The sequence below is a fragment of the Gymnodraco acuticeps genome, unplaced genomic scaffold (genome assembly GCF_902827175.1).
Source record: "Gymnodraco acuticeps unplaced genomic scaffold, fGymAcu1.1, whole genome shotgun sequence".
Classification (NCBI taxonomy): Eukaryota; Metazoa; Chordata; class Actinopteri; order Perciformes; family Bathydraconidae; genus Gymnodraco; species Gymnodraco acuticeps.
The window spans coordinates 4,662,393-4,689,815 of NW_022990274.1; the positions used below are offsets into that span (position 1 = coordinate 4,662,393).

At 41.8% G+C, this 27,423-nt stretch overlaps 1 protein-coding gene across 1 annotated transcript in view; it reads left to right on the top strand.

Moving 5' to 3' along the window:
- Positions 1-27,129, top strand: part of calcrla (calcitonin receptor-like a) — a 57,643-nt gene extending 30,514 nt beyond the window's left edge. The window contains exons 3-13 of the mRNA XM_034221494.1: positions 1,969-2,122; positions 2,488-2,598; positions 5,942-6,054; positions 9,007-9,098; positions 9,204-9,330; positions 10,247-10,400; positions 10,680-10,740; positions 13,186-13,252; positions 14,050-14,268; positions 21,487-21,528; positions 23,490-27,129. Of these exons, the coding sequence (XP_034077385.1) occupies positions 1,969-2,122; positions 2,488-2,598; positions 5,942-6,054; positions 9,007-9,098; positions 9,204-9,330; positions 10,247-10,400; positions 10,680-10,740; positions 13,186-13,252; positions 14,050-14,268; positions 21,487-21,528; positions 23,490-23,711 (1,362 nt within the window). The 3' untranslated portion in view covers positions 23,712-27,129. The remainder of the gene's footprint in view (positions 1-1,968; positions 2,123-2,487; positions 2,599-5,941; positions 6,055-9,006; positions 9,099-9,203; positions 9,331-10,246; positions 10,401-10,679; positions 10,741-13,185; positions 13,253-14,049; positions 14,269-21,486; positions 21,529-23,489) is intronic.
- Positions 27,130-27,423: the final 294 nt, after the last annotated feature.

A 27,423-nucleotide genomic window follows, 5' to 3' on the forward strand; every position in this document is an offset into this window, starting at 1 on the left:
AAGCCAGTGAAGGGAGCGGAGTGGTGTGGGAGAATTTAGGAAGGTTGAAGACCAGACGAGCCGCTGCATTCTGGATGAGCTGCAGAGCTCGGATGGCACATGCAGGTAGACCAGCCAGGAGGGAGTTGCAGTAGTCTAGGCGTGAGATGACGAGAGCCTGGACCAGAACCTGAGTCGCTTTCTGTGTCAGCTGGGGACGTATCCTCCTGATGTTGTAAAGAGTGTATCTGCAGCAACGGGTTGTAGCAGCGATGTTTGCAATGAAGGACAGGTTGTTATCTAGGGTCACACCCAGATTCCTTGCAGTCTGAGTCGGGGAAACAACTGAGGTGCCGATGTTGATTGTTAGGTCAAGAGTGGGACAATCTTTTCCCGGAAGGAAAAGCAGTTCAGTCTTGTCAAGGTTGAGCTTGAGGTGGTGAGCAGACATCCACTGAGAGATGTCAGCTAGACAAGCAGAGATGCGTGCAACGACCTGGGTCTCTGAGCGGGGAAAGGACAGAATTAATTGGGTGTCGTCAGCGTAGCAGTGGTATGAAAAACCATGCGGGCTAATGACTGATCCGAGCGAGTTTGTGTACAGGGAGAAGAGGAGGGGACCAAGAACAGAGCCCTGAGGGACCCCCGTAGTTAATTGACAAGGGTCGGACTCAGACCCTCTCCAAGTCACCCTGTAGGTGCGGTCTTTGAGGTATGAGGTGAGGAGGGAAAGTGCAGAGCCTGAAACTCCAAGTTTTTGGAGAGTGCGAAGGAGGATCTGATGATTCACCGTGTCGAATGCAGCAGACAGGTCCAACAGGATGATGACAGAGGAGAGGGATGCAGTTTTGGCAGTGTGCAGTTCCTCCGTGACAGCAATGAGAGCAGTTTCTGTGGAGTGACCTGCCTTGAAACCAGACTGGTGCGGATCCAGAAGGTTGTTCTGATTGAGATAACAGGAGAGTTGTTTAAAGACAGCGCGATCAAGTGATTTAGACAGGAACGGGAGTAGAGAGACAGGCCTGTAGTTTATAACATCAGACGGGTTGAGAGTGGGTTTCTTTAGGAGAGGGTTTACTCTTGCCTCCTTGAGACTGTTTGGAAAGTGACCAGAAGTTAGAGAAGTGTTGATGAAATGGGTGAGAACGGTAGAATATCAGGAGCGATAGTCTGAAGGAGGTTTGAAGGGATAGGGTCCAGAGGACAGGTGGTAGGGCGGGCAGAGGTAATGAGGGTAAGAACCTCACTTGGAGAGAGAGGGGAAAAGGAGGTTAATGTGTGGGTGAAAGGTGGGTCTTGTGACCCAGCAGTGAGTAAAGGTGAGTCAGAAAAAGAAGAGCGAATATCATCAACCTTTTTTTCAAAGTGGGTAACAAAGTCGCTTGACAGAAGTGAGGAGGGGGGAGGAGCTTTTGGAGGGTCCAAGAGGGTGGAGAAGATGGAAAATAGTTTTTTAGGATTGGAATAGGAAGATTGGATCTTATCTTGAAAGAAAGTGCTTTTTGCCTGAGAGATCGAAGCAGAGAAAGAGGAGAGGAGAGCTTGATAGGTTAGGAGGTCGTCACGGTGTTTGGATTTCCACCATTTCCGCTCTGTTGCCCTAAGGACGGTTCTATTAGCACGCAGTGCATCATTTAGCCAGGGAGCCGGAGGGGACTGACGAGCCTGCCGAGATGTGAGAGGACAGAGCGACTCCAGAGTGGATGAGAGAGTAGAGAGGAGAGTTTCTGCAGCAGAGTTTGGAGGCAGGAGTTGGAACGAATCAGAGGAAGGGAGGGCTGAGAGCACCGACGAGGCAAAGGTAGAGGGGGAGAGGGAGCGAAGGTTACGGCGGACAACTTTTTCTGGCATGAAGCTCTGTGGCCATAGGTGTGGATTTCAAAATAATATTATTACTACACACCAGCCAAGATCTGTTTGGAAAAAGAACAATTTTGATTAAAGCAGGAACTGAACAGTTGTATTCCGCCCGTCTATCCTTCTTTGCAGATTTTTGTAACGGCAAGCCTGGAGGTGAATGAAACCCAGCAGCAGCATCCGACCAACGTCTACCACGACATTGGAGTCACCAGGAACAAGATAGTGACAGCACAGTTTGAGTGCTACCAGAAGATAATGAAGGACGATCCCCAGGAAAGAGAAGGTATGCTTCATGTTTCTGAACTGAAGCTGTGGAGTTGGAATACGCTGATCGTAGTAAATCTAAGCTAATACCTTGTAGCATCTCAGCTAAAGATGGAAAATACATACTTCATTGATCCCCAAGGGGATATTCAGTTTTACTTTGTTGTTGATATACAGTTAAAGTTAAAATGCACAATCAGGACTACTACTAATTCAGAAATACACAGATGCAAAAGCAACGACCAAGCATCTTGTTCCAAAGCCAGACCCCTACAGACTAAGCTAGCTAGTAACATTTGTTGAACTCATTTGTATTAGTTATATACTTCAACATTCTTGCTGACACACATTTAACACATTAAACACCTTTGTCCTTGGTTGTAGAGCCCGTGTGTAACCGCACCTGGGATGGCTGGATGTGTTGGGACGACACCACTGCGGGGGCTAACTCGGAGCAGCACTGCCCCGACTACTTCCAGGATTTTGATCCTTCAGGTAAGATATGTGGCCTACAGTAGCACTAAAGGGGCATTTACACCAAGCTTCTTTGGTATAAATTCAGAAAGAACACGATATACCTTCTTTTTTTTGTATGGAAAAATGCAAATATTCCAAGCGGAGAAAGCTTGGTCTGTATCCGGTGTTAACTTTCACCCGCTGGCAAGCACCCCAACCCCTATCGAGGTCATTGCTTTTGATTTCCTTGATTCGAGGAAGAGGAGTTAACTGTGAAAGTTGTGCCTACAAACTGCTTCTAAAAAATCCTATTCACTTTGTGCTTACAGTGGTTGTCCAGTGCTTTAGTATTGCACTTCCATAAAGTTGTGGAAAATAACAAATATAGATTGATGATCAGAAATGTAAACAGCCAAAGTGATGATATCCTTACCCTCACTTTGGGTTTATATCCTACATCAGGGTTTTTTAAAGTGTTGGAAGGTGAGCCTCCCCCCAGAGAACATAAGAACAGCCGCACCCCCCCTCCCAATTATTATTATTATTATTATTATTATTATTGTTGTTGTTGCTATAATGCATTCAATTGCATTTCAAAGAGGTCCAGTAAGAGAAAATGTAATTAAATGCTCTGTTTTCGCTGTCAACCTTTCTCTTTTTTGAGCACGCCATTTGAAATTACTCCGACTGTTTCTCTCTTCTTGTCTCGTCTCTGTTGCCCCTTTCACACCAGCGCTTTTTCAGCTCCGGCTCGGAGCTGGAGCCTGAAAAGCGCCGGTTTTTCCTGTTCACACCGCAGCGGCGCCGGCTCTTAGCTCCGGAATCGGGTTCACTTCCAGCTCCAAAAAATTGTCGGTCTAGAGGCAAGAGCTTCGGAGCTAAGGGGTGGCGTCGCTTACGTCTCTCTTACGTCGAGGCGTGCAGGAAACTAAACCCACCTCCCCTGAACATGGGTCGACTGTCATGCCTGCCTACAAGCAGTAGTGCTTGTAAACACACTTTATAAAGTCAGGCAACACTAACCAGGCTTCGTGTGATTCTGTTTATTTGTACCTTACTTTGACCATCCGTTCACTGTTATTGATCATTGTGGAGAGAGGCAGACGTGTTGTTTTGTATTATAGCAGCTATCGGATGGAATCAATACATGGGCTGCACAGGTTGTCGTGTCCGACTATCACAAGTAGAATCATAATAAAAATACGCCGGTAAAATGTGCGTGTAGAAAACGGTTTATGCCACAATAGGATAGCAATAGCAAGTAGTCAGTTTAGCTTCGGTTGCTATGCTAACATCACCCATTTTATACCAGAGAAACTTTCATAACAGCGTTGTGATACCAAACAGCGTCAATTCAGACTGACACACATTCACTTAGGCTAAGGGGAACTGGGGATATGTATCAGCTGCTTGTGTGAGTCGGACAGTGAATACTTTAGAGCGGCCGCTGCAGTGTGAGCTAACCGGGAGCTAACGGGAGAATAAACTCCCGTGGAAGAGCAGCCAACACTGTAGCGGTCGGTAAATGCTGCAGAAACACATTAATAAACAATGAACCACGGCACTCTGGAGCAAAGTATAAGGTTGGAGAAGTCGTTATTCAATTTAATCTGGCTTCGTGTGATTAAAAGCAACACGATCATCGACCCGACGCAGTTCCCCGTTGTTGTTGTGAGCGCCGTAATGCCGTTGGGGAGCAAATCAGCGATGTAAACGGTGACGTCATGACGCAGCAGCGGCAGCACCAGTCGGGCTCTGGGCGGTGTGAACAGAGCGGGAGCAGAAAAGGGAAACCGGAGCTGAACCAGAAAAGCTCTAGCTCGGAGCTAGAAAGGGAAAAACGCTGGTGTGAAAGCCGCATGAGTGTGTGTTTGAATCTATCGTGCTGACTCACTGACTGTACCGATTTGATTGGCTGAGTAGCGTCACCTCCTTAAAACATAAACCTTTTTATCTTTATGTTTTAAACATTTTTTTAAAACATTTATTTAAAACACTTAACATTTTCAACATCGTGGATACATCCTTATATGCTCCCGGCAACACACTGAACGTCAACTTTGCCTCCTTATTACACTCACCCCTACTTTAGTGGGAACAATGAGTCTGCGTCTTTAATGAGCACAGGCGGATGATGCGGGGATGCTATGTAGACAGGAACTAGAAAACCCAACATAATGTATAGCCTCAATGTCCTGAAATAGCTGAATAATGTAATAGTTGAATGGTTTCTGTAGCTGAAAGTAGGCTGAAGGAGTTAGATATTAAATATAAGTAATAGTGAATGAATGTTATCAAACACCTGTGTGTGTGTAAGCCCGGAGATCAAAGGTTACCATGGTGACAACGTTATCAAACACCTGTGTACGTGGGCCCAGAGATCAAAGGTTTCCATGGAGATGTGCTGTGAAAGGAGAGCCTTTCCATTGTTCTGAATGAGAGAGCGACGGAGTCTGCTTTTTGTGGACTTTCTGGTCAATAATGTAGCCTTTTTGGCAGATTTACTAAAGGTGTGAATTTACAATGGGCCTTAATGGAGACATGTTGAACGTGTTTGTCACTTCATGCCCTCAAGAGGCATTTTGTTTAATTGTTTTGCTTTTTTTCCTACGTTTTTCATAAAAAATGATGTCCAAGGAGTGTAGGGTTTGTGAGCTATGGCAGGTTTAAGACATTTCTTTGGGCGAATTTCAAGCTCTCCTCCACTCTGTTTTGAGATCAAAGCACTCTAGACTTAAAGAGCTGCGCAATACACACTAATGTTAAAATCTGAAGAAGGCCTCTTTACCAAGCTCCAAACTAAGTTAAATATCTCAAAAAGTGTAAAACATATATAAAAATCTGAAGAATAAGTTTTATAGCTTAAAGTTGGAATGAAGTCTCTAGCTGAAAGTATGTGGAAGGAGAAGCATTTGGCACACGGTGTAGGTAAAAGAGGATTTGAAGGTTCCTCCCATTGACTTCCATGTTAAAAAAAGAGTTTAAAAAGCTGAATATTTCAAAAAGTATAAAATATTTTGAAAAAGTTTAAAGTATCCCATCATGTGCTGAAAAAATTACCATTAAATATAAGGCTTTACTTATAAGTACATACAGTCAGTAGCAATTCTACTGCTTGTGTTTGTTATACTTAAAGTTTCATTAAAAAAGCATCGTTTTTTTATGCAAGCTTTTTCTGTGTGCATGCATGTGTTCGTTTTATTGTTAGAAGATTCTGAGCCAAAGCTTCAGTACAGCACTCCCTTCATCAGATATGCAGATGCATGATTCGATTCAGGTCCTCTGATCATGGCTGTCTGTGTTTAATCTGATGAATGCCTGGTAATCTGTCCAATGGAATTTCTACACAGCCTTCATATGTTTGTTTCATGTTTACCTGCAGAGATGGTGAATAAGATCTGCACAGACAGCGGTATCTGGTTCCTGCACCCAGAGAGCAACCGGACATGGACCAACTACACCCGCTGCACCGAGCACACCAACGAAGGCAGAGTGGTAGGTCTTTTTATGAAACTGTATTAAACGCAATCAGATTACACAAATACATATGGTTGGCACTGACATTTAAACAGATCTGTTTTGGTATATTTTTAAGAAGAAAACGGGCAACTTTATACATTTAACTCTGTTATTGCCTATTTTACGGCATCAGGGAGCTGTTGGGGGTTTGATGCCTTACTTAAAGGTCACCTATTATGTAAAATCCACTTTTTCATGTCTTTTAAACATGTGTCCCATCGGAACAAAGAACCCCTCTCTTTTTGTCCTGATCCATTTCTATAAAAACCTGTCTGAAAATGAGCTGATCAGATTTTGGTCACTTTATGATGTCATAACGATTTGTTGGCTCGTGTAACCATTAGCCAATCACCAACCAAGGTAACCCCCCCCCCACCTTCTCACCTGAATCTCCTCCTAGAGCACCATTGTATTTTTTCTAACCAAATATCTCTCAGAGGGGCGTGGCTCCTTATTTTCATCTAAAGTAACAGACAGAGGCTGCTTCTCACTTCTCTTATTTTTCATTTCCTCGCTCCTCGCTCCTCGATATCACCGGAAGCTGATTTGTCTGCGCCATCTTGATGTTTTTCTGCTATTTTGAATAAGTGTTAAAAAACCTTTCTTCATGAGACTGATATTATTGGAGTACTTTAAGAGGAAATGGTAGACATGATATCAGCAATACTTCCAGTCAGCATTTGTACCCCTTGGAAAGTCTTTAGATCAGGGGTCTCCAACACGTCGATCTTTTTCAGTAGTTCGCCGCTCGCTGTAGAAAAAATCCGACAACAATAAATGCACCTGAATCAGTCCGTTTTGGTGGATTTAATCAAGTCTTGGAATGCAGAGTATGAATGTCCTCTTACTATTTTCAGTTGATAAATACTTGTGTAAAGTTTGTGAAGGCAGGAGGAAAAAAGCTTCCGCGATCACCGGCTCCTCTGTTCCTCCAAACCCCGCCCCCTCCCTGAAAATAATGAGTGACAGGCTGATAGTGACCGGATAGAAACGTTATTATTCACTTTATCACTGATTGAGATATGATGAAGCTAACTTAATCTCATACATGGGATTTATGCAACAGTAAGACAGAGAATGTGAGTGTGCACCCACATGCACTATTTTAGTTTTTACATGCTGTTGTAAATACTCCTGTTGTCTGCTGTGTTCAGACTTAAGTCATGTGATGCCACATTCAGGACATTCAGTGTCCTTTGTTTGAGCAGAAGACCGTTGCTAGAAGCTGCAGCTAGACTGCAGAAGTATTAGTTTTTTGTTTTTGAGGATGGAACAATTGCATACACAGATATAGGGAGGCCTATACAATTTGATTTATTATGGTTTATAAATGAATGTCAAGACGAAGAAGAAAAAGATGGCTGAACTGTTCAGTGTCAATCCTGTGAAGATGGAGATGGAGGTTATAAATCTCCAAAATAATGTTCAGCTTAAGTCTCAGCAAAACTCACAACATTTCTGGAGCCTTGTAGACCCAGAAAACTATAAGAACATCACCAAGCAGCACTGAACATGTCTGCTTTATTTGGCTCTACAGACCTTTGTGAAGCAGCTTTTTCTGACATGAATATCATGAAATCTAAATACAGAACAAGACTGAGTGATGAACATTTAAATGACTCTGTTAGAGTGAACCTAAGTGAGTACATATGGAGCTATTTCAGGGTCATAAGTTTTGATCATTCAAAAAAATACAGTTTATTTAAAAGTTCAAGTTTTTATCCTGAGCTTTGAAAAATACAATGATGTATTCAAAATAAAAATAAGTATTTCAAATAATATTTCCTATAATAATATTTTATTCCAAAAAATTGCTGAACTGAATCAAAACAATATTCAACCTGAAAAATGATTTCAAATACTTATTTTTATTTTGAATACATCATCAAACGGACGTCGCTTCATGTGACGCTCCGGAGGAAAGGACGTTCCATTGCTCTTAAAATGCTTCCCTGGTGGGAGGGACTAAGACGCAAGGAAAAGACGGAAGTGAAGGACGCAAGGATTGCATTTAAGAGAAGTGAGATGCAGCCAGAGAATCAACCCTTTTGAAACGGAGGGGATTATGGGATGCTGCAATGATCTGTTTGGTATTTCGAGCCGAATACTTCAGAGACATGTTTTGTATATATCTGAGAACTATAATATATTGATGACAAACAGTATAATAGGGAACCTTGGCAATGCTCAGGAGATAAACTTGCAGCACGACATGTGTACTTTTTGTCCTATCGGGACTTGAACCTGCGACCCTTTGATTCCCAAGCCAAGTCCCTACAGACTGCTGCTGCTGCTGCCTCCGATATTTGTTTGAGTGAAATGTAATAAAATAATGATGTATTGAAGTTTAAAATGTGCAGTTTGTCCCGAGGGAGGAAACAAATCGTGTGTACTTTGAAGGCATTAAAGAAAATTGAAAAAATGTATCCTCTGGGGAAGCCTCTGGGGAAGCCTCTGGGTCCCATGGAAATTGTAATGGCAATCGACTCATTTGTGCATGAGTAGTGCCTCGATGGAACGTTTGGGCGAAAGGCACTGATAGAAGAAAGGTCAGGGGGTTAAAACGTCCCAATTAATCATCTGGAGATTATGATTATTCACAGCAAATGGAAATCTGGCCATTGACGTATATATTGTGCCTCAGTATGGACCAAAGTGAGGATTAATGGGAACTGTTGCTCAATGGGACTGCACAATACATTCATCATTGTTACTTCATTCTCTGGCGACACAATATAGCCGTTACTCTTTGACATTTCATAAACTTAATTCACACTTTAACATGATTTCATGGTCATCCCTCCATACATTAGGGGTTTACTGTAGGAGTAAAGGATATGGGTTCTCTTCAACAGCATATTAATATTGCCTCACAACATGATTAGTCATTAGCAGATAATCTAATCCATGTCTCTTTTTTCCTTCCAGACGGCCATGAATCTCTTCTACTTGGCTCTCATAGGACATGGCCTGTCCCTGACCTCGCTCTTCGTCTCCCTGGGGATATTCTTCCATTTCAAGTGAGTCACCAAATATATTCCTACCATGCTTTGTACGCAGATATGTCCTACTGAGTGCATGACTTTATAGCTCCATGATATAATGTCTCCTTTCTCTTCTTGCAGGAGTTTGAGTTGCCAAAGGATCACGCTTCACAAAAACCTCTTCTTCTCTTTTGTTCTGAACTCTGTCATCACCATGATTTGGTTGACAGGAGTGGCAAACAACCAGGAGCTGGTGCAGAGGAATCCAGTAAGTTCATGTATTTATGTTTATATTTTACATTATAAATCATCTACTTTTTTTTTACATCCAACATTTGTACCTATTTGGTTTGAGCTGTTCCTTTTTGTGACCATTGTTTCAGTATTTAAACATACATTTATTATAGCGTCAGGAGATTGAGTTATTCATTTCATATCCGAGCCCCCAACAGTTTCAGGATATTTTTGTTTTCTTCCTGTCAGATTGTTCTCACTGTGGCCTCATTCTTCACTGCAATACACCTTAATAAAGACGGCACAACCATGGCTAGAAATAGAGAAACAAGAAAAAGCATTCTCTGCAGTTAAACAAAAATACGCAAACTTCTTTGGTCATTTATTTTAAACAAATATGGTTAAGTGGAATCCATATAGAACATTTTGTGTGCCCACAATTATTAATTACATATTACTCCACATGCTAAACATATTGACTGTCAATATTTGTACTACTTAAAACCACTTATGTCCTGTCCTTATGTCAAATAATTATTAGATTTTTTTGACACATGACTATTCGTATGAGTCAAATCAATCAAAGCTTCTCAATTGTCTTAACAAAATGCAGAATTTAATGTTTTTTACAGTATCTTTTTAGTGTGAAGTGTTGATTTCTGGCAGAATATTAAATAAGACATATAGAATAAAGTGATTTTAATTAAAAATATCCCTGTTTTAAGCATGCATTTTTTTCCCTTTTCTGTTCAAGGAACGTTGAAAAGTTGAAAATCAGTTATATAGCTATGATAAATAGTGTAATTTTGCCAAATAAAAAAGTTAAGAAATATGCTTTTCATACCTTCAGGCTTGTTTGTTTCAAAGGGTTTACTGCTCAGGGAAAAAACGGAAGCTGAGTTAAACGGCCGCTCTCACATTAATTATGTGTATGTGATTTTCCTCCTCAGACGAGCTGTAAAGTGTCCCAGTTCATTCACCTGTACCTGTTTGCCTGCAATTACTTCTGGATGCTGTGTGAGGGGATTTACCTGCACACTCTCATCGTGGTGGCAGTGTTCGCAGAGAAGCAGCACCTCATGTGGTATTATCTCCTGGGCTGGGGTAAGTCAGCATAATGAGTTGTCATTGATAGGCACTCACTCTGCTGGGGGAAAGAGTCTGTTTTTTATTGGGTTATGTTGTAGTCAGTCTCCTATTCCGGTTTGATAGAACAGAGAAATAAGGTTTTGTTTACCTACTTATGGCTTGAAGGGCATTTTAAGTACATGATTAGTATAACAAGTTGTCTCAGTCCAGAATGATACACTTACTTAAGTGTTATTGCAAGGTCTATTAGCCTTAACTGCAACTCTAATTCACTTTAGATGTTTTATTTTGCAGGTTTTCCTCTTATTCCAGCTACCATACATGCCGTTGCTCGGAGTTACTACTACAACGACAAGTAAGCATCCAAGTACATGATTGATAATTTGTACTATAACAGATTATAATAATAAAGTAAAAATAGACTAAATGAATGCCACACAATAATTATTTTTAAATGTTTAATTAACATGTTGCATATTGTAGTACAATGTGCACATTTTTACTTTAACTTCTTGTTTTTTATAAATATTTATTAATAATTTGTTATCTATCTTTTATTGCACATTTTATTTGAACTTATTGTGTTTATAAACCTATCTGTATGTTATTTTATATTGTTATTGTACATTCTTACTTTAATTTCTTATGTTTTTACATACTCATTCTATTTTTACATTTTAAACGTTATTATCTATTTAATTCTTAACCCTCCTATTGTCTTCGTTCCCCCCCCCTTACTTTGGTGTTCTCGGTCAAATTTGACCGGTCCTGTTTTAACTGCTATTACATTAACCTGTTAAGCCCCAAAGACCCCTTCGGCCGGGTCTTTTTTTTTTTTTTTTTTCACGACACTGTGTCTCAGGGCATCTTAATATTTAAAAACCTATTCATGTGTTACCAGATTAATGGGAATAATCTCAGCTAACTGATAATACAAACCATTTTTACCAAAGCAAAACACAAGTCTTATAAGAAGCATCTAAATGACCCCTGAGCGAAAAAATGCTAACGCACTTTGGCACAGAACTCAAGATAAAGATACCCTTATTACTTATCGTAACTACACATACAAGATATCCGATTAAAGCTGAGGTTCCACAGATTATTTAGGTATATCTATCATCAGTGAATTATCCAAACTGGCGACACGGGAAGCAAACACAGACATCACAACACGTAGCATTATGGAGCAAAAACGGGACATCGTCTCACTTTAGCTGTTATTCTGATCAAAAGTCGTGTTCAATTGCATTTTAAACGAGAAAAAACGCAGCTGAGGGTTAATCCATAGGTAAATTGAATGTGTCTGTCACAAAAAATTATTTATAATCCATAATTCCATTTTTATGTAAAAATCGGAGAGTAAAAGTTTGCTGCTAATGGTAGCCACCAGAGTTATCGCAGCTTCCGGTTTTGGCTATGTGTCACGCTCACTCCTTATTTGCTAACATGTGTGTGTATGTGGGAGTTCCCCTCAATTCCATTGGCTCTAGCGGTTAACAAGAGATGTTAATCATCAACATCGACCAAGGGGGGCCAGAGATATGGAAAATCCACCCAAATGACCCCAGAAGTGTTTTTTTTTGTTGCTAAATCTCTCTTAAAAAGGTCAAATTTCACTTGTGTTGCATCAATCTTCATACAGGTTACTTATTATATATTTTAGTTTGGATTCCTAAAGCTTTTAATCTACCATCCCATCATTCAAGGGCGGTTTTCACTATAAGTAATAATTTGTTTTTGGACGGACACTATAATTTACATTTTTTTACTGTGTTCAATCTCAATTTACTTTAAAATAAAAACAGCTATATTGATTCTGACACTTCTACATCCAACTCACAGGTGTAACCTTGCTTTGAGAAAAAAGATTATTCATTTAACCCTTTTAGAATGGAAGATAATGGTCATTTGTTCTGGAAATGTCATTTTCGAGCCTGAGACCTGAAAAACAGGCTCAGGGCTTAACAAAAACCATGAATCATCACCAAATTTCATTTAACACCCTTTCAAACTGTAAATAGTGTATCAGACTACGGGTATACATGAAAAACTGCATTACATATACAAAGAATAGACACTGAACATGTATTGTGTGTGCCAGGTGTGATTCACATGGGGGGGATTGGGCACATAAGGGGGGGGGGGGGGGCACATCTAGAGTATGTGTGTGTGGGTGTTCGTGTGTTTTATCTGATCCAGATGGTTACTAATTCCTTTTCTTTATGGCTGTCATTTTTGACCGCCATTTTGTTACAAAGTTGACTAAATCATCCGAAATTCAATGAAAGTGGTGGTCAGCAATTTGATATGTTCAAATGTCTACTGTGAAGGATATCATAAAGCCTTAATGCAATTGAATCTAAAACAAAAAAGTTATGATTGATGAAAGTAGTAAATCTGTCAGATTTGACCCGAAGGCAACAGGATGGAGCAAATGCCAAGTAACAAATTTAAATAAACTGTTTCTAATTCTGCTCCTGAAAAATCATAGAAACCAGTTAGAAAACTGTCTCAAATGTGAAATGCAGAAGATTAACGCAGCTTAATTTCAGAATAATAATAATGAAATGTTATGTATATACATTATTAAAATGATTATTTGATGTTTATCCGCACCTGGCAGAGTTCAACAAAGCATTCAACCTTGCTGATGGCTTCTTTAATCAATCCCCCCGCTGAGCTGTTGATGCTAATTAATTTCTCGTAAAACCCATTGATCTGCATCGTGGGTCGGCGGTCATGTGATGCAATAACACTGTTGGGTAAACATTTCTCTGGCATCCTCTCTTCTCTGTAGCTGTTGGATCAGCTCCAAAACATCGCTACTCTACATCATCCATGGCCCCATCTGTGCAGCTCTCTTGGTAAGACTTCACTATTTTCCCTCAAACCAATCAATTACAGTAGAGTCAAACACAATAACAACATTGTGTTCCATTCTTCTCTTTGTTTAATAGCGCAACAAAAATAATAAGTCTGTTTTGCCTCTTTCTGAGTGAACTCTGTGGGTGGCCTGAAACCAGAACACGGTTTCATATCATGCGTAAATACGCTGATCTTGCTAAATCAATGCATCTGCCCCTGTGAGGATCCACCCAATGGTCTTCTGGCCGAAGTTGCATTCTAGGAATTCAACTAAACAGAAGAGCCAGGCACGCTTCAGAGAAAAGTGCTCCCTGAAGACTCTCGTAGGACTAAATGTCCAGTTCTGAAACCTTTTACAGAAACTTGGCCGACAAATGTCTTGGTGTTGTTTTGTTCATGATGGAACATTCTGTATTTGCTTAAACCTTACACGTACTGACCAGTTGAGACATGAACCACATGGGCAGTTGTCCATGGGCAAGATAACATGTAATGTAATGTAATGTAATGTCTTGAGACAAAAGCTGATTGGTTTTGAGATTGCAATGTGTTCCGCTTTTTTGCTTTCTACATGGACTCCTTACTTGCATACAACCAAAGCCCAATGAAATGTGACCAGATACGTACGACATTTGGTCAATACTTCTTGACTACAAATGGAAACCAAAATGCTTCCAATACCAAAATGTTGTCGCATTGCCAAATGCAGATTCCGCAGATTAGTCTTTAACAGCAGCTATTAGCCAGAATATTCTGCTGATGTATTGATGTCCTCTCTGCTGCTTTCCGCCTCTAGGTCAATTTGTTCTTTCTGCTCAACATTGTGCGAGTCCTCATCACCAAACTGAAGGTGACCCATCAAGCGGAGTCTAGTCTCTACATGAAAGCCGTGAGAGCCACCCTCATCCTGGTGCCTCTGCTGGGGATTCAGTATGTCCTGTTTCCCTACAAGCCCGAGGGACGGGTCTCCTCCGAAATATACGACTACATCATGCACATACTAATGCATTACCAGGTGAGACGATGGTCAAATGGTCAAAGGCTTGAGGTCCAAGGAATTTTTCCATGTAAAAGAATACATAAATAACTGTATGTTAGTTCATGCTTGTCAACTGCATGTCCAGAGTATATTTTTTGAATCAGAATCAGAAATGGGTTTATTGCCAGGTAGGTTCACACATACGAGGAATTTGACTTGATGTCATGGTGCATACATAAAATATAAAACGAAGAATCTCCATATAAAACAAGAAATGTTTAAGGACACTGTATATAAAATATAGTTAAATAGCAATACAATAAAACAGTAATTTACAGCGAAATGGAATGCAATGAGTTATAGAATATGAAATAAGACTATGTGCAGTAAGCAGTATTTGAACATTGTGTGCATTAATGTAATGCATATAGAGTCTACGTTGTGTCAGTGGGGGGGCCGGGCCTTGTTTAAGAGGCCGGTAGCAGAGGGGAAGAAACTGTTCAGGTAGTGAGAGGTTTTGGTCCCGATGGAGCGCAGCCTCCTGCTAGAGGGGAGGGGGGTGAACAGTTTGTGTCCAGGGTGGCAGGGATCGGCCACTATCTTCCCTGCCCGCCTCAGGGTTCTGGAGGAGTGCAGGTCGTGGAGGGATGGCAGATTACAGCGGGTCACCTTCTCTGCAGAGCGGATGACACGCTGCAGCCTGCCCTTATCCTTGGCTGTGGCTGCAGCGTACCAGATGGTGATGGAGGAGGTGAGGATGGACTCGAACATGGAGGTGTAGAAGTTCACCATCATTGTCTTTGGCAGGTTGAATGTCTTCAGCTGCCTCAGGAAGAACATCCTCTGCTGGGCTTTTTTGATGAGGGAGCAGATGTTCTGCTCCCGTTTGAGGTCCTGGGCGATGATGGTGCCCAGGAAGCGGAAAGACTCCACAGCAGTGACTGGGGAGTCACACAGAGTGATGGGGGCGGGTGGGACTGTGTTCTTCCTAAAGTCCACAACCAGCTCCACTGTCTTGAGAGTGTTGAGCTCCAGGTGGTTGTCCCTGCAGCAGGTCACCAGATGGTCCATTTCCCACCTGTAGGCAGACTCGTCCCCACCAGAGATGAGTCCGATGAGGGTGGTGTCGTCTGTGAACTTCAGGAGCTTGACAGACTGCTGACTGGAGGTGCAGCTGTTGGTGTACAGGGAGAAGAGCAGAGGGGAAAGAACGCAACCTTGAGGGGAACCGGTGCTGATGGTCCGGGGGTCAGAGACCTGTTTCCCCAGCCTCGCGTGCTGCTTCCTGTCAGGCAGGAAGTCTGTGATCCACCTGCAGGTGGAGTCGGGCACGTGCAGCTGGGAGAGCTTGTCTTGCAGCAGAGCCGGGATGATCGTGTTGAAGGCGGAGCTGAATTCCACAAACAGGATCCTGGCGGAGGTTCCTGCTGTGTCCAGGTGCTGGAGGAGGAAGTGAAGGGCCATGTTGACAGCGTCGTCCACAAACCTGTTGGCTCTGTATGCGAACTGCAGGGGGTCCAGGAGGGGGTCTGTGATGGGTTTTAGGTGGGACAGGACAAGGCGCTCAAAGGACTTCATAACCACAGAGGTCAGGGCGACGGGTCTGTAGTCATTTAATCCTGTGATCCTTGTTTTCTTGGTAACCGGGATGATGGTGGAGATTTTTAAGCATGCTGGGACGTGGCATGTCTCCAGTGAGGTGTTGAAGATGTCTGTAAACACCGGAGACAGCTGATCAGCACAGAGCTTCAGGGTGGAGGGGGAGACATTGTCAGCGCCAGCCGCTTTTCTGCTATTGAATTTTCTAAAAAGTCTGTTCCCCTTTCATTGATTGAGAGAGAATTTGATGTGTCGGGGGAGGTCAGTGGTGTAGGAGAGTGGGACACTGAAGGGGAGGGGGAAGTGGAGGTTTGAGACTGAGACCCCGTTTACATGGAGATGGTTCGTGTTTATCTGCTACTTTTCTCTTTCGTGTAGCCCGTTCGTCCACACGAGGCCGTAACGGAACCACGGAAACGGACCCCTCGAACGATAACGGGTCCCAAGGTGGGTAGATCTGCGGACGGAACGCTCTGGGGGGCCTAACGGCTCCATGTGTACGTCCTATACCATAGTTCAGTAACAGGCGGACCGCGGTCCGTATCCGGACCAAGACGCCGACCTATACGGACCCGGACCTATAATCAATACATTAATAGGGGATTTACATTTTGACGAGGCGATTCTATTTTAACTGCCGCCGACAGGGGGCGAAAGAGACAAGTGAGCGATACAGGGAGAGAAACACAGAAGATGAGAGAGCGGCAGAGAGAAGCGGAGAGGAAAGTGAGTGAAGAGAATAATTAGCGATACAGGGAGAGAAGACGGAGAGGAGAGTGAACAGGCGTGTTAGCGGCAGACAGTGAGAGACAAATAATTACACATGGTGCTCTCCAAGAAGAGGAAAGTGGACAGTGAGAACAGAGCTTTTAACCCTGAGTGGACTCATTCATGTTCATCTTGCTGGGAGCACAGAACCAGTGTGTCTCGTTTGTTCAGAGACCGTGGCGCTCATTAAAAGTGCCAAAACGCCACTATGAGACAAAACACAAAGTGTTTGACCAAACATTCCCTCTCAAGTCAGAACTGAGGTCATAAAAAATAAGCAGTCTCAGAGCCCAATATGATCAGTCGACCAGGATCAACATTAAAACTAAATATCGTTCCAGCGCAGGCTAACCGAGGCTAACCAATGAGCACCTGCATGTGTGTATGAGAATGGCCCTGACACCATTTCAGCCCAGATTTAAACTCCTGGCAGGACAAGCTCCAGCTCAATTCTCGCACTGAAATAAAAAAAGTGAGTGATGGACTGCAATATAAGAGGGAAAGAAAGAGACACTTTAAAACTGTTCAATTGTTATGATGTGTAAAGACTGATATTGTTCTATAATCGGCTGAAACTGTTAAGTCATGATGTGAAACGGTTAACAAAGAAAAAGGGAAACTCAAGCTGCTGCTACACTTTATTTTATTTATCTAAAATTAAGCACTTTTAAGATGCACACATTTTCAAAAGCTATTTGATTTATTTTTAAATGCAGCCCGAGAGGAACATTACACATATCCACAGTATTTTACAGTATATCTGTATAGTTCAATGTTAATTGACAATAAATATTGTTGTTTTTGAATTGTACTTTCTTTATTTGATTAGCAGTCAGTTGTTGATTACATGCAGAAATTGATAAAGCTGCAGGCTACTTCAATATATATCACACTAATTCATAGAGGAACTTAGACATTTTGATGTTCCGGACCTTTGCATGGGGAGATTTTCTCTAACAGGACCTCATTGAATTTTAGTTGAATACCCCTGTCCTATACGATCATTTCCTGATAACGATGAAGCCATAGCCCCACCTCTCCTGCTCACTGCTGTAGTATGGTCAGTAGCTACTGCTACTGACCATACTACAGATGTTAGTGCAAATTACCGCAGAGCATAAACAGAAGGGCAACAATGGCAACCATGCTCGGGGGGTCTTCTTTGCTGCTTTTGGTGTATTTTGTGGCGGAAGTACAGCGCCACTTACAGGCCCGGCATATGTACTACAGCGTCTCCAGCGGGTCGAGCTGTCTTGTGTGGACGGACACGTTTCTTGAGCTGATACTGTGTGAACGGAAGACTTTTTTGATATCGAATTCGGTTCGTTCTCCGTTTCGTCTCCATGTAAACGGGGTCTGAAGCTGTTGGCAGGTGTCATGGGGGATGGTGTCAGGACTGAAGTCTTTGTATTCAAATCTACAGTAGAACTGATTCAGATCGGCGTCGGTCATTCATGGAGAGTGATGCTTTTGGCTTGTAGTTTGTGATCTGTCTTAGACCACGCCAGACAGAAGCAGAGTCGTTTGCTGAGAGCTGGTGTTGGAGTCATACTTGCCAACCCTCCCGATTTTCGCGGGTGACTCCCGATTTCACTGCCCTCTCCCGGTTTCCTCCCGGGGTTATATTTCTCCCGAATTTCTCCCGATTTCTGACAAAATCAGATTTACTCACGACTGTTTCCACTCGGACTTTAGTACAGCTACACCGTGGTTTGGTTTCCATGGTAGCGCGTCTCTTTAGTAGCGCGCACAACTGAAAGTCTGAGAGGGAGAGGCAGATAGTCACAGAAAACTGAACAAGAATCGACAACTCGACCCTATGCTCACTCAATTCCTGTAAAAGACAGGTCCAGCCACACCAAGGATGGTGCTACAGGCTGCAATTTACAACTACAATAAGCATGTTAATGTTAATCTACAACTCCCCCCCCCCCCCGGTTTTGAAATGATTTCTGAGGTCTCAAGGTTGGCAAGTATGGTTGGAGTTTCTCAGAGTATTGTCTCGTTTAGCATCTCTCACCACCTTGCTAAATACGTACTTCGACTCGTGCCTTATCGCCACTCCTAAACGCCTCCTCCTTTTGCAATCTTAGCTGTTTCAGTTTAGGTGTGAACCAGGGCTTGTTGTTGTTGAAACTCACCATGGTGCGTGCTGGCACAGAAGCTGATGTATGACGTCACAGCCTCTGTATATACATCCAGACTTTGAGTAGCAGTCCTAAACATGTCCCAGTCAGTACAGTCCAAACACGCCTGAAGTTCCTCCATAGCTTTACTGCTCTACTTCCTGAATGTCCTCACTACAGATTTACACAGTTTGATTTTCTGCCTGTATGCAGGAATCAGGTGGACCATGGTCTCGTCAGAGTGGCCCAGTGCAGCGTGGGGGACGGCGTGGCTCCCTTGATGGTGGTGTAACAGTGATCCAAAATATTCCCCTCTCTGGTGGGGCATTTAATAAACTGTTTGTATTTTGGGAGTTCGTGGCTGAGGTTACCTTTGTTAAAGTCACCAAGAACAACAAATAGGCAGTCCTGATAAGCAGTAGCGTGGCGTGGGGGGAAATGTAGGGGAAGCCCATTTTTTGGGTCGGGCGGGTGGTCAATAACGTAACCAGAGGAGTGATTACAGCGCCCGGTATCGTTTGACACACATTTGTATCACACAGATGCAGGACTTGCACACGCCTGTTATCTAACCGAAAGGTCCGCACGCACTCTCCAGCTGAAACTCTCTCCTTATTAATTTAAGCATTGTACTTATTAATGTATGCAGACAATCACACAATCTATGTGATTTTTGGATTTACCGTGCCTCTCAATTGCCCGTGACAGGTTGGCAAGGTCGATGAATCCTGAAGTTGCCCAAGGATTGTTCAGGGAGCACGAATCCTTGTCAAAAAGAAGACATGGCCAGCAAAATAGACGCTGAAGTTTAGCGTTTCCAGTTAGCCACTCCGTGCGGACATAATTGTTCTCATTGAACATCCGATTCTCTCCCTTTTTCCTCTGTGTACACACAGCTCGAGTGTGGACATTGGCCTGTCATCTGATTTAATTTTTAGTTGCTGCTGTAGCGGAAGTTTAGTAAAGTTATGTTTGATTAAGTACGCCAAATCTCCACCTTCCATAATGCTTCATTTGCTTGATAATTTCTAACGGCGGTGATGACAGTATTAAAACTGATGTTGATGTGATTTGATTGGATGGCAGTGTCCAATCAAATCGCCAGCCGCCAGCCGCATCTGAAGGGAAGCAAGAGGCGGCTGGCTTCCCTTGGCAAGGTCCTGACCAATCACAGGTTGGCAGGGGCATCACGTGGGCCTCATCTGATTGGTCAATCCCTCCATTTTTTTTCACCAAAGGAAGCCAGATTCGGCTGGCCTCCTCTCGCAACAGAGAGTGCAATCTACTGTTTCACCATAACATCTAGAGGGGCGCTGTTTCACTCTTTGTAAAATACTCAATGAGAATGGGGGAGAGACGGGCCGGCAGCAACACACAGCAAAGGAGAATTATCGAAACAAAACAAAGTGTTTTTTATTTATTTATTTAAATTATAACTACAATCCGAAAAAACAGGGGAAGCCTGGCTTCCCTTGGCCTCCGGGAGAAAACGCCACTGCTGATAAGTCCTCTCCACACACAGTAGGCCTATCTGATCGGCAAGTGTGCGCTGTGCCTCCTGCACGTTCGCATGCGGTGGGATGTAAACACCGATCAGTTTGAATGAAGAAAACTTGCGGGGGGAATAGAAGGGTTTGCCGTTGATGATAACAGTTTCCAGAGTGGGAGAACAGTGCTGCAGAATCACTGTCACATCGTTACACCAGCCACTGTTAGTGTAAAAACATATTCCTCCACCTTTTGATTTGCCAGAGAGCTCCGTGTCACGATCCGCTCTGAGCAGCTGGAAGCCTCCCAGCTGCAGCGCCAAGTCCGGAGTCGATCCACACAGCCAGGTCTCAGTGAAGCACAAAACACAAGATGAAGAAAAGTCTCTGTTTCTACTAACCAGTAGCTGAAGCTCGTCCAGTTTATTGCTTATGGAACGCACGTTGGAGAGAAATATTCCGGGTAGCAGCGTGCAAAGTCCGCGGCTCCGGAGGCGCACGAGTGTCCCGGCCAGTTTCCCTCTCCTGTGGCGTTTCAGTGCTCGGATGCACGTGAGGGTACCTTTTACAAGAATATCCAATAATTCCACGGAAGAACAGATACAAGTGGGAAAGTAATCCGCTGAAGTTGTTTCTCTAATGTTTAGGAGCTCTTACCTGTTGAAAGAGTTTGGTGTACTGTATGTAAACTGAATTAACGCACAAGACAAAACAGAGCGCACCAAAACACCGAAGCAGCCATCTGCGGCGCCATCTTAGTTCCGAACATATTCAAGGTTTATTGTCCGCTGTACTGCAGTGTCCCTATGCTCTATTCATAAAGTCATGGTGTCCTTGCAACATGTATATCATTTATTATTAAACTTGGTTACATGTAAGTGGCTTACTCCTGCATTCCCGGAGACATATACTTGTTTTTTTGTTTACTAAATTAACTTTTGCCCGGGTATCCAGCATCTTAGCTTTCAGTAAAAAGTTGAGCATTCCTATCACAAGACTTTGTTTATGCTGTAGCGCAGGGAAGAACAGCAGGAAGGAAGGCATGAATTATCTGTTGAGTGTTGGTGAGGTGTTATCTGATCATTCTGAGCTGTCCCAGCATGGGCACTGCTGGGAAAACGTATTGAGCAACAAACCGAATCCGATAACAATAGTTACTTTGCAGAACCGTAGACCTTTAAATATCACCAGTGAATAGCTGACAGTCGAGGCTTCAGACCAGTTATTAAGGTGTGTATTTTCTCTAATTTTCATGTATATTTTCTAAATTTCAGGGTCTGCTGGTGGCCACCATCTTCTGCTTTTTCAACGGGGAAGTAAGATGTTTTTATTTATTTATTTAAACCTGCATGCACACATACTGTACATCCACACTCTTCCAAACTTCCCCTATGTGATCAGGGGCCTGTACTACGAAGCTGGTTCAACCTAACCTGGATATGTTTGAGTTAGCCGGTTGGCCTAATCCAAAACATACGCGCTCTCGCTAAACGGTACTACGACGCTGGTTATCAAGTGGATCGCTCAAGCCAGCCGTGTCCTATCTAGTTAGGTGCGCGTTCACATGAAAGGGGTGGTATTTGGAGCATTCGACCAATCACAAACATGGAGAAGCGCACTGACAGCGCAGCGTCATACTTCCTGAATGAAAAGTGAACAATAATATTAGTCAAATATGAAGACGTTAAACTTTAAACATCCATGACTTAAACTCTTTATCCAGGATAAAAGCCACAGAGCTGCACCTGCAAGGTGAATACAGCTGGTAACAGAACAAGTGTTTGAATGCGTACATTAACAGGTTTATGATATCACTGCCCCGGCTAAGACACGATCTGACTTTAATTACATTTGACTCGAGTGTTTCGTCAACTTAATGTGTTGCTTAAAATAATACTTCTGCATACAGTATGTGACACTGTGAGTGTTGCACGGCCAGATACGGCTCAGCTGACTCAGATAAGGACATATATGATACATTATGAAGTGATATGCCGCGGACTGTACTTAATGTTACTCTGATCCGGTTACTTGTGTTGTGGCATATATTTAAGTAAGCTTTCTTAACGCTAATGTTATAATAGTCAGATTGCTCTGAAGATGGAGGTGATATTCTATTAATGTTCACGTTCACACAGTCGGTGATTTTTGCCGGCCGTCTTTCCTGCGACGGCAGTTTTTCTGTATTTCCTTTCTCCTGTAATATGACTTGATCGCTTTAAACTCCGCACACTGAGCTCTGATTGGTCAGCAGGCGGTGCTTTCACTGAGTTGATCTCTTAGCCTGCAACCTAACCTGGTCCCGACCAGGTTAGCCGCTAAGCATCAATTACCATGGAGATCTAGCCCGCTAAAAAGAGAACCAGCTTCGTAGAACCGGAAAGCCGGAGTTTTCCCTGAATTCAGCCGGCTAAGCGAAAATCCTGCTTCGTAGTATACCCCCCTGGAATAGACAAGGCAACTTCCTCTGCATGACCCGCAGCAGGATGGTAAATTAGCAGAATGTCTTCGGGGCTTTGCCGGGGACTTAGCATTGTTTACTGTTGGAAAGCAGCCATAGATTTTACTCTTGATTGCTTTCAATTATTCACGTGATTGATCTGCTTACAGAATAGCTTGTTACGCCAGAAGTGAATATCTAAAGGGCCATTAAATAACGCCTTTACCCTGTTATTAGGTGTTAACATAAAATGGAGAAAAGCACCGCTTTATTTTACACTTAACTGCTTTGAATTTCTATTTAACATCTTATAACAATAAGCTTATTGTACGCTCAATAAGCTTATTGTAAACAGTGGCATTGACTTGTCTTTATATAGGAATTTAGGCACACAAAATAAATTGATATATGTCTTTGACTAAAATATATATTTGACAGCACTAAAGAGCCATATTGAAGATATGTTCAAGACAACAAGAGTCCAAGCACATCAAATGTATTTATGCATCCACATTTGTTTTAAAAGAACAAGTCTGCCTTATCAAAAACAAACAGTTTTACTAAGAATTAGTGCAAAAGCAGTTAACAATGACTGCACTCCAAAGTAATTACAATTCCTGAAGGAAAGGTTAATATTTGGAGAAATAGCTATTAGGCTAGCTTAGCACAAATCTGTGTATCATTAGGAAACCTCTACACTCATATTACCCTTGGAAACAAAGCAAATGTGTTTTTTTCCCCAACACATTTAACTTGTACTTTAGGTGCTTTACCCATAGTTGTATCTCAAATATGTATCCATTTCCATTACATATGAATTCTGGTTTCTCTGGTTAGGTCCAAGCAGTTCTTCGGAGGCATTGGAACCAGTACAACATCCAGTTTGGCAGCAGCATAGGGAACCACTCGGAAGCAATGCGTTCGGCCTCCTACACAGCCTCCTCCATCACAGAGGTACAGGGCTGCTACAGCATCGACGGCCACACAGAACACATGAACGGCAAAGGCTTCCACGACGCCGACGCCTCCATCTTGAAGTCAGACAGCCCCTTTGCCTGACAACATTCCCGTAACCCTGCCTACCCCACCCACAAGCCTAGAAATTGCAGCATGTTTGGAGAGACAACCAGAGAACTCACCTTTTCCTTTTGATACGAAGTCAGAAGCAATGTTTGAGGAAAAGGACACACTCTCACCCACCCAAAGGAAATTGTCCCCTCTCGGTCACACCGCTCTTTATCAGCATTGTACGGTGAGCTCAATACAACCACTCCTGCGCTTTGTGTACAAGTTGACACAGAACTGCTTCACTCGATCAAGATGCATTCTGATAATCACAATAACGTTGCGAACTTTCTGCCTGACAGAATTGTTTTAAAGTGGATGAACATTAACAGCTCGACCGTCCTTCGGGGAACATGTTGTGCACAAAAAGCCTTTGGTAACACTGTCAATTCTTATGACATGGTTAGTGCCAAACCAAGAAATCTTTGCCTGCCTCGTTTTTTTTTTTTCAATACAGAACCAGAACGAAGATAGGACGTCTAACAAGTGCATAATAATATATTAAAGCTATATTATATATTTCACATGTTAAACTTAATTTATCTGAACATATTATTGTTTGTTGAATAAATACCATACAGTATTTATTGAAGTTGATATGATATATTATTTTGGAAATTAATATGACTCATTGCTTCAGGCAGACGTTCAATGTATTTCTTGTTTGTTTCTGTGTGCAGTTAATGCAGATGATTTCCTGTAAACCACATATTAGGTTGTTATGTAACTTCTTAACACAATATTTTCACAGAGAAGCCGTCTTGATATCACATGTTCACCAATATTCATTACACTCGAATGTAACAGTGAAGTTTGAAGACGTGGCTCTGAACATATACTGTATGTACCACATTCCCATTCACTGCTGTCTTTAGCCTTACTGCTCTCAGATTACTTAAATATAACCACTAAATAAGCATTATGGGGTGTTCAGACTGAATGGTACTGTGTTAGAAATGCAGGAGGCTAACGGTAAGATAATGAAATACAAGTCAGGAAAGCAATTCTAAAGGAAAGGGTTGGATTTTCAAAGTCAATTTTTCAACATCAACTTACAAGGTAACTTAGGAACCGTAGCTATTGCACTGTATGTATGTATATTACATCCCATTCGTAACTTACTTAACTTATGTGCAGGATTTAAGTTAACAAAAACACCTATTGTCTTTTAAGGTTGTTAGCAAGCTAGAAGCTAATGTTGTTTATGCTAACGTTAAACAACATTATGCTAAGGTTGTTAGCACCAAGTAGCAGGAACATGCACCTGCGCAAAGTGAATTGGTCGATGCAGAGCGTCTCAAGGTAATGATGGATTGCATTGCAGCAAAATTATATATATGTTTTATATCTCATTCATATCAATTAGGTATATGCTAACTAGTGCTAGCGTCAGTCTGAACACATGCCTTAGTCAGAAGTGATATCCTCACCGTCTCTCAAGAAACTGCAAAACATAATACTGCAAAAAACATTCTTAAAAGCATTTAGCAAGCTGGCCAAACAGTTCTGCTGTCATTTCATCCTAAAACCTTCATGTACGTTTTGTTCATTTTAGAACCATTATAGGCTACTGCTGGGAACAGGATTCACTATCAGCTGATGTAAATCTCTTTGTAAGTCTAGTTTCTGAAAAGTTGAACATGTGAGAGTGACTGGCGTGTGTGCATGATTTATAAATGTACAGTATTTATGAGTACATTATACTCTGACGCATTCAAGCATAAAGCAACCGTCTTATGTGACAGTGTGTTGGACGTTGATAAAGACATTGTTTGTTCTACCTTTGGGTTTGAAAAAGGGAGGATGGGGAAGCGGTGGGATCTGTCTGCTCGTATTATTTACCATTTTTTGTAGAGTCATCACCTTTCCACTCTGCCTGTATTTGAAAGTGAAGAAAGAAAAGTAGCACTGCCTTCTGTGTAACTTATTAATGCCATATTATAACAGACGGAGACAATTAGTGTTAGTTTGATATGTAGAAACTCACATGCAACTTTCCAAACAGCATGTTTTCTTTACTATTTCAACGAGTGTTGAAGACAAACAATATATATCCTTCATAACAGTATTCCAAAAACAAGTATACATTTGTTTTACAGTCAGTTACTTTTATCTTTGGTGGATGAGTATTTTTGTAGATCATGAATTTCTCAATAATCTGAACGGTGAGGACTTATACGGTGGCCAACAGGTGCAAACGCGTTACAACAGCCCAAAACATTTCCATTGGGAGAAACGCGGCGCAGTTTAAAAAAACGGTGCACATACAAAAACATAAATGTGCTACAACACATGCAAATGAAGAAACAACTTCGCCAACACTAACAAACACAAAGCGCACTTGTTGACGTTTGGGGATTATAAAGTTGGCCAAATGTCACTGTCTTTGGAAACTCACCTAAAATGTAATTATTAAAGTCTTATTTTAACAATGTGATCAGATGATCCCTTCCGATTTTTTTGCGTATCTGCTATCTGCGTATTAAGCTAGCTAGCTACCGTAGATAACCCAATCATTTTGAATATTACTAACTTTGACGATAGTGACAGTTGGCCAACTTTATAAATCCCGAAAACCTCAACAAGTGCTCCGCTCCCAGCTGTGTGCATCACTTTTTAGGGTTCCCTGGTTTCCGTGTGATGTGACCCATTACAGCATTTTGTATTTGCAGCGCTTTTAGAAAATGCTGAACATGTTTCCTACAGTTGGCGAAGATGTTTCTTTATTATCATGTGTTTTGGCAGATGTGTTTTTATATTTGCATCGTTTTTGAAAGTGCAGTGCTTGTCTCCTAACAGGTTTTTTGGCCGTTCCAGTAACATATTTAAAAGAAAGTTCTATAGTATTTTGATATGTGAAAAAGTGTTATTGGATGCCAATGATAACGGGAGTGGGTTAATTACAGGATATATGCAGAGTATTCTTTAAAGCAAGGGTTCAGTATCACACATACATTTTGTACTTTGTAATGTCAGATCTGCAGGACAGTTTCTCTGTATAATTCTAAACTATACAACTTACATACGTCGATCACAGTGGAAGTCTTTATAGACCAAGTCATTTACCGTGTAGTGATGGTTTTATAGTAAATTAAACAGTATTTTCATCACAAACTAAGAGATTTCTGGAAAATGTAGTAACTATGTACCATTTAAGTTGTGTACTGTATATATGTGTGAAATATGTTCATATGACTCTCCAAAGGGTTTGTGAAGTCCGCTGGGACACTTTGGTGAAATGTTGTGAAGTATGACAAAAGCATTAATGGCAATGTCTGTCGTTTTTGTTTATACTGTACTGTATTTAACTTTGGCAGTCTTGACACATTGACTCCACACTGCTGTTTGAATGTAACTGGTTGTGTTTTATTCTCTGTGAAAAACATATATATACATATATATTTACGTACAAGGTGTCTTTTTATTATTTCACTGATTAGACAATGTTGCTTTCTGCATTTAATACAGTTTAGAACATCAACAACAACCATCATCAATTATTTAATTTTTTGGCTTAATTGTTTGTATTGACACACATGTTTAAATAAAAAGCACATATTTGACTTTCACTAGTTCCAGTATAGGTAGTTTTATGGTCAGTATAAGGGATTATGTTATCAAATATGTGCAATCATACAATTCCAGAACAGAAGTATGAATATAAGATAAAGTAAGGTTCAGAATTCAAAGCTTTTTTAGAAAAGTG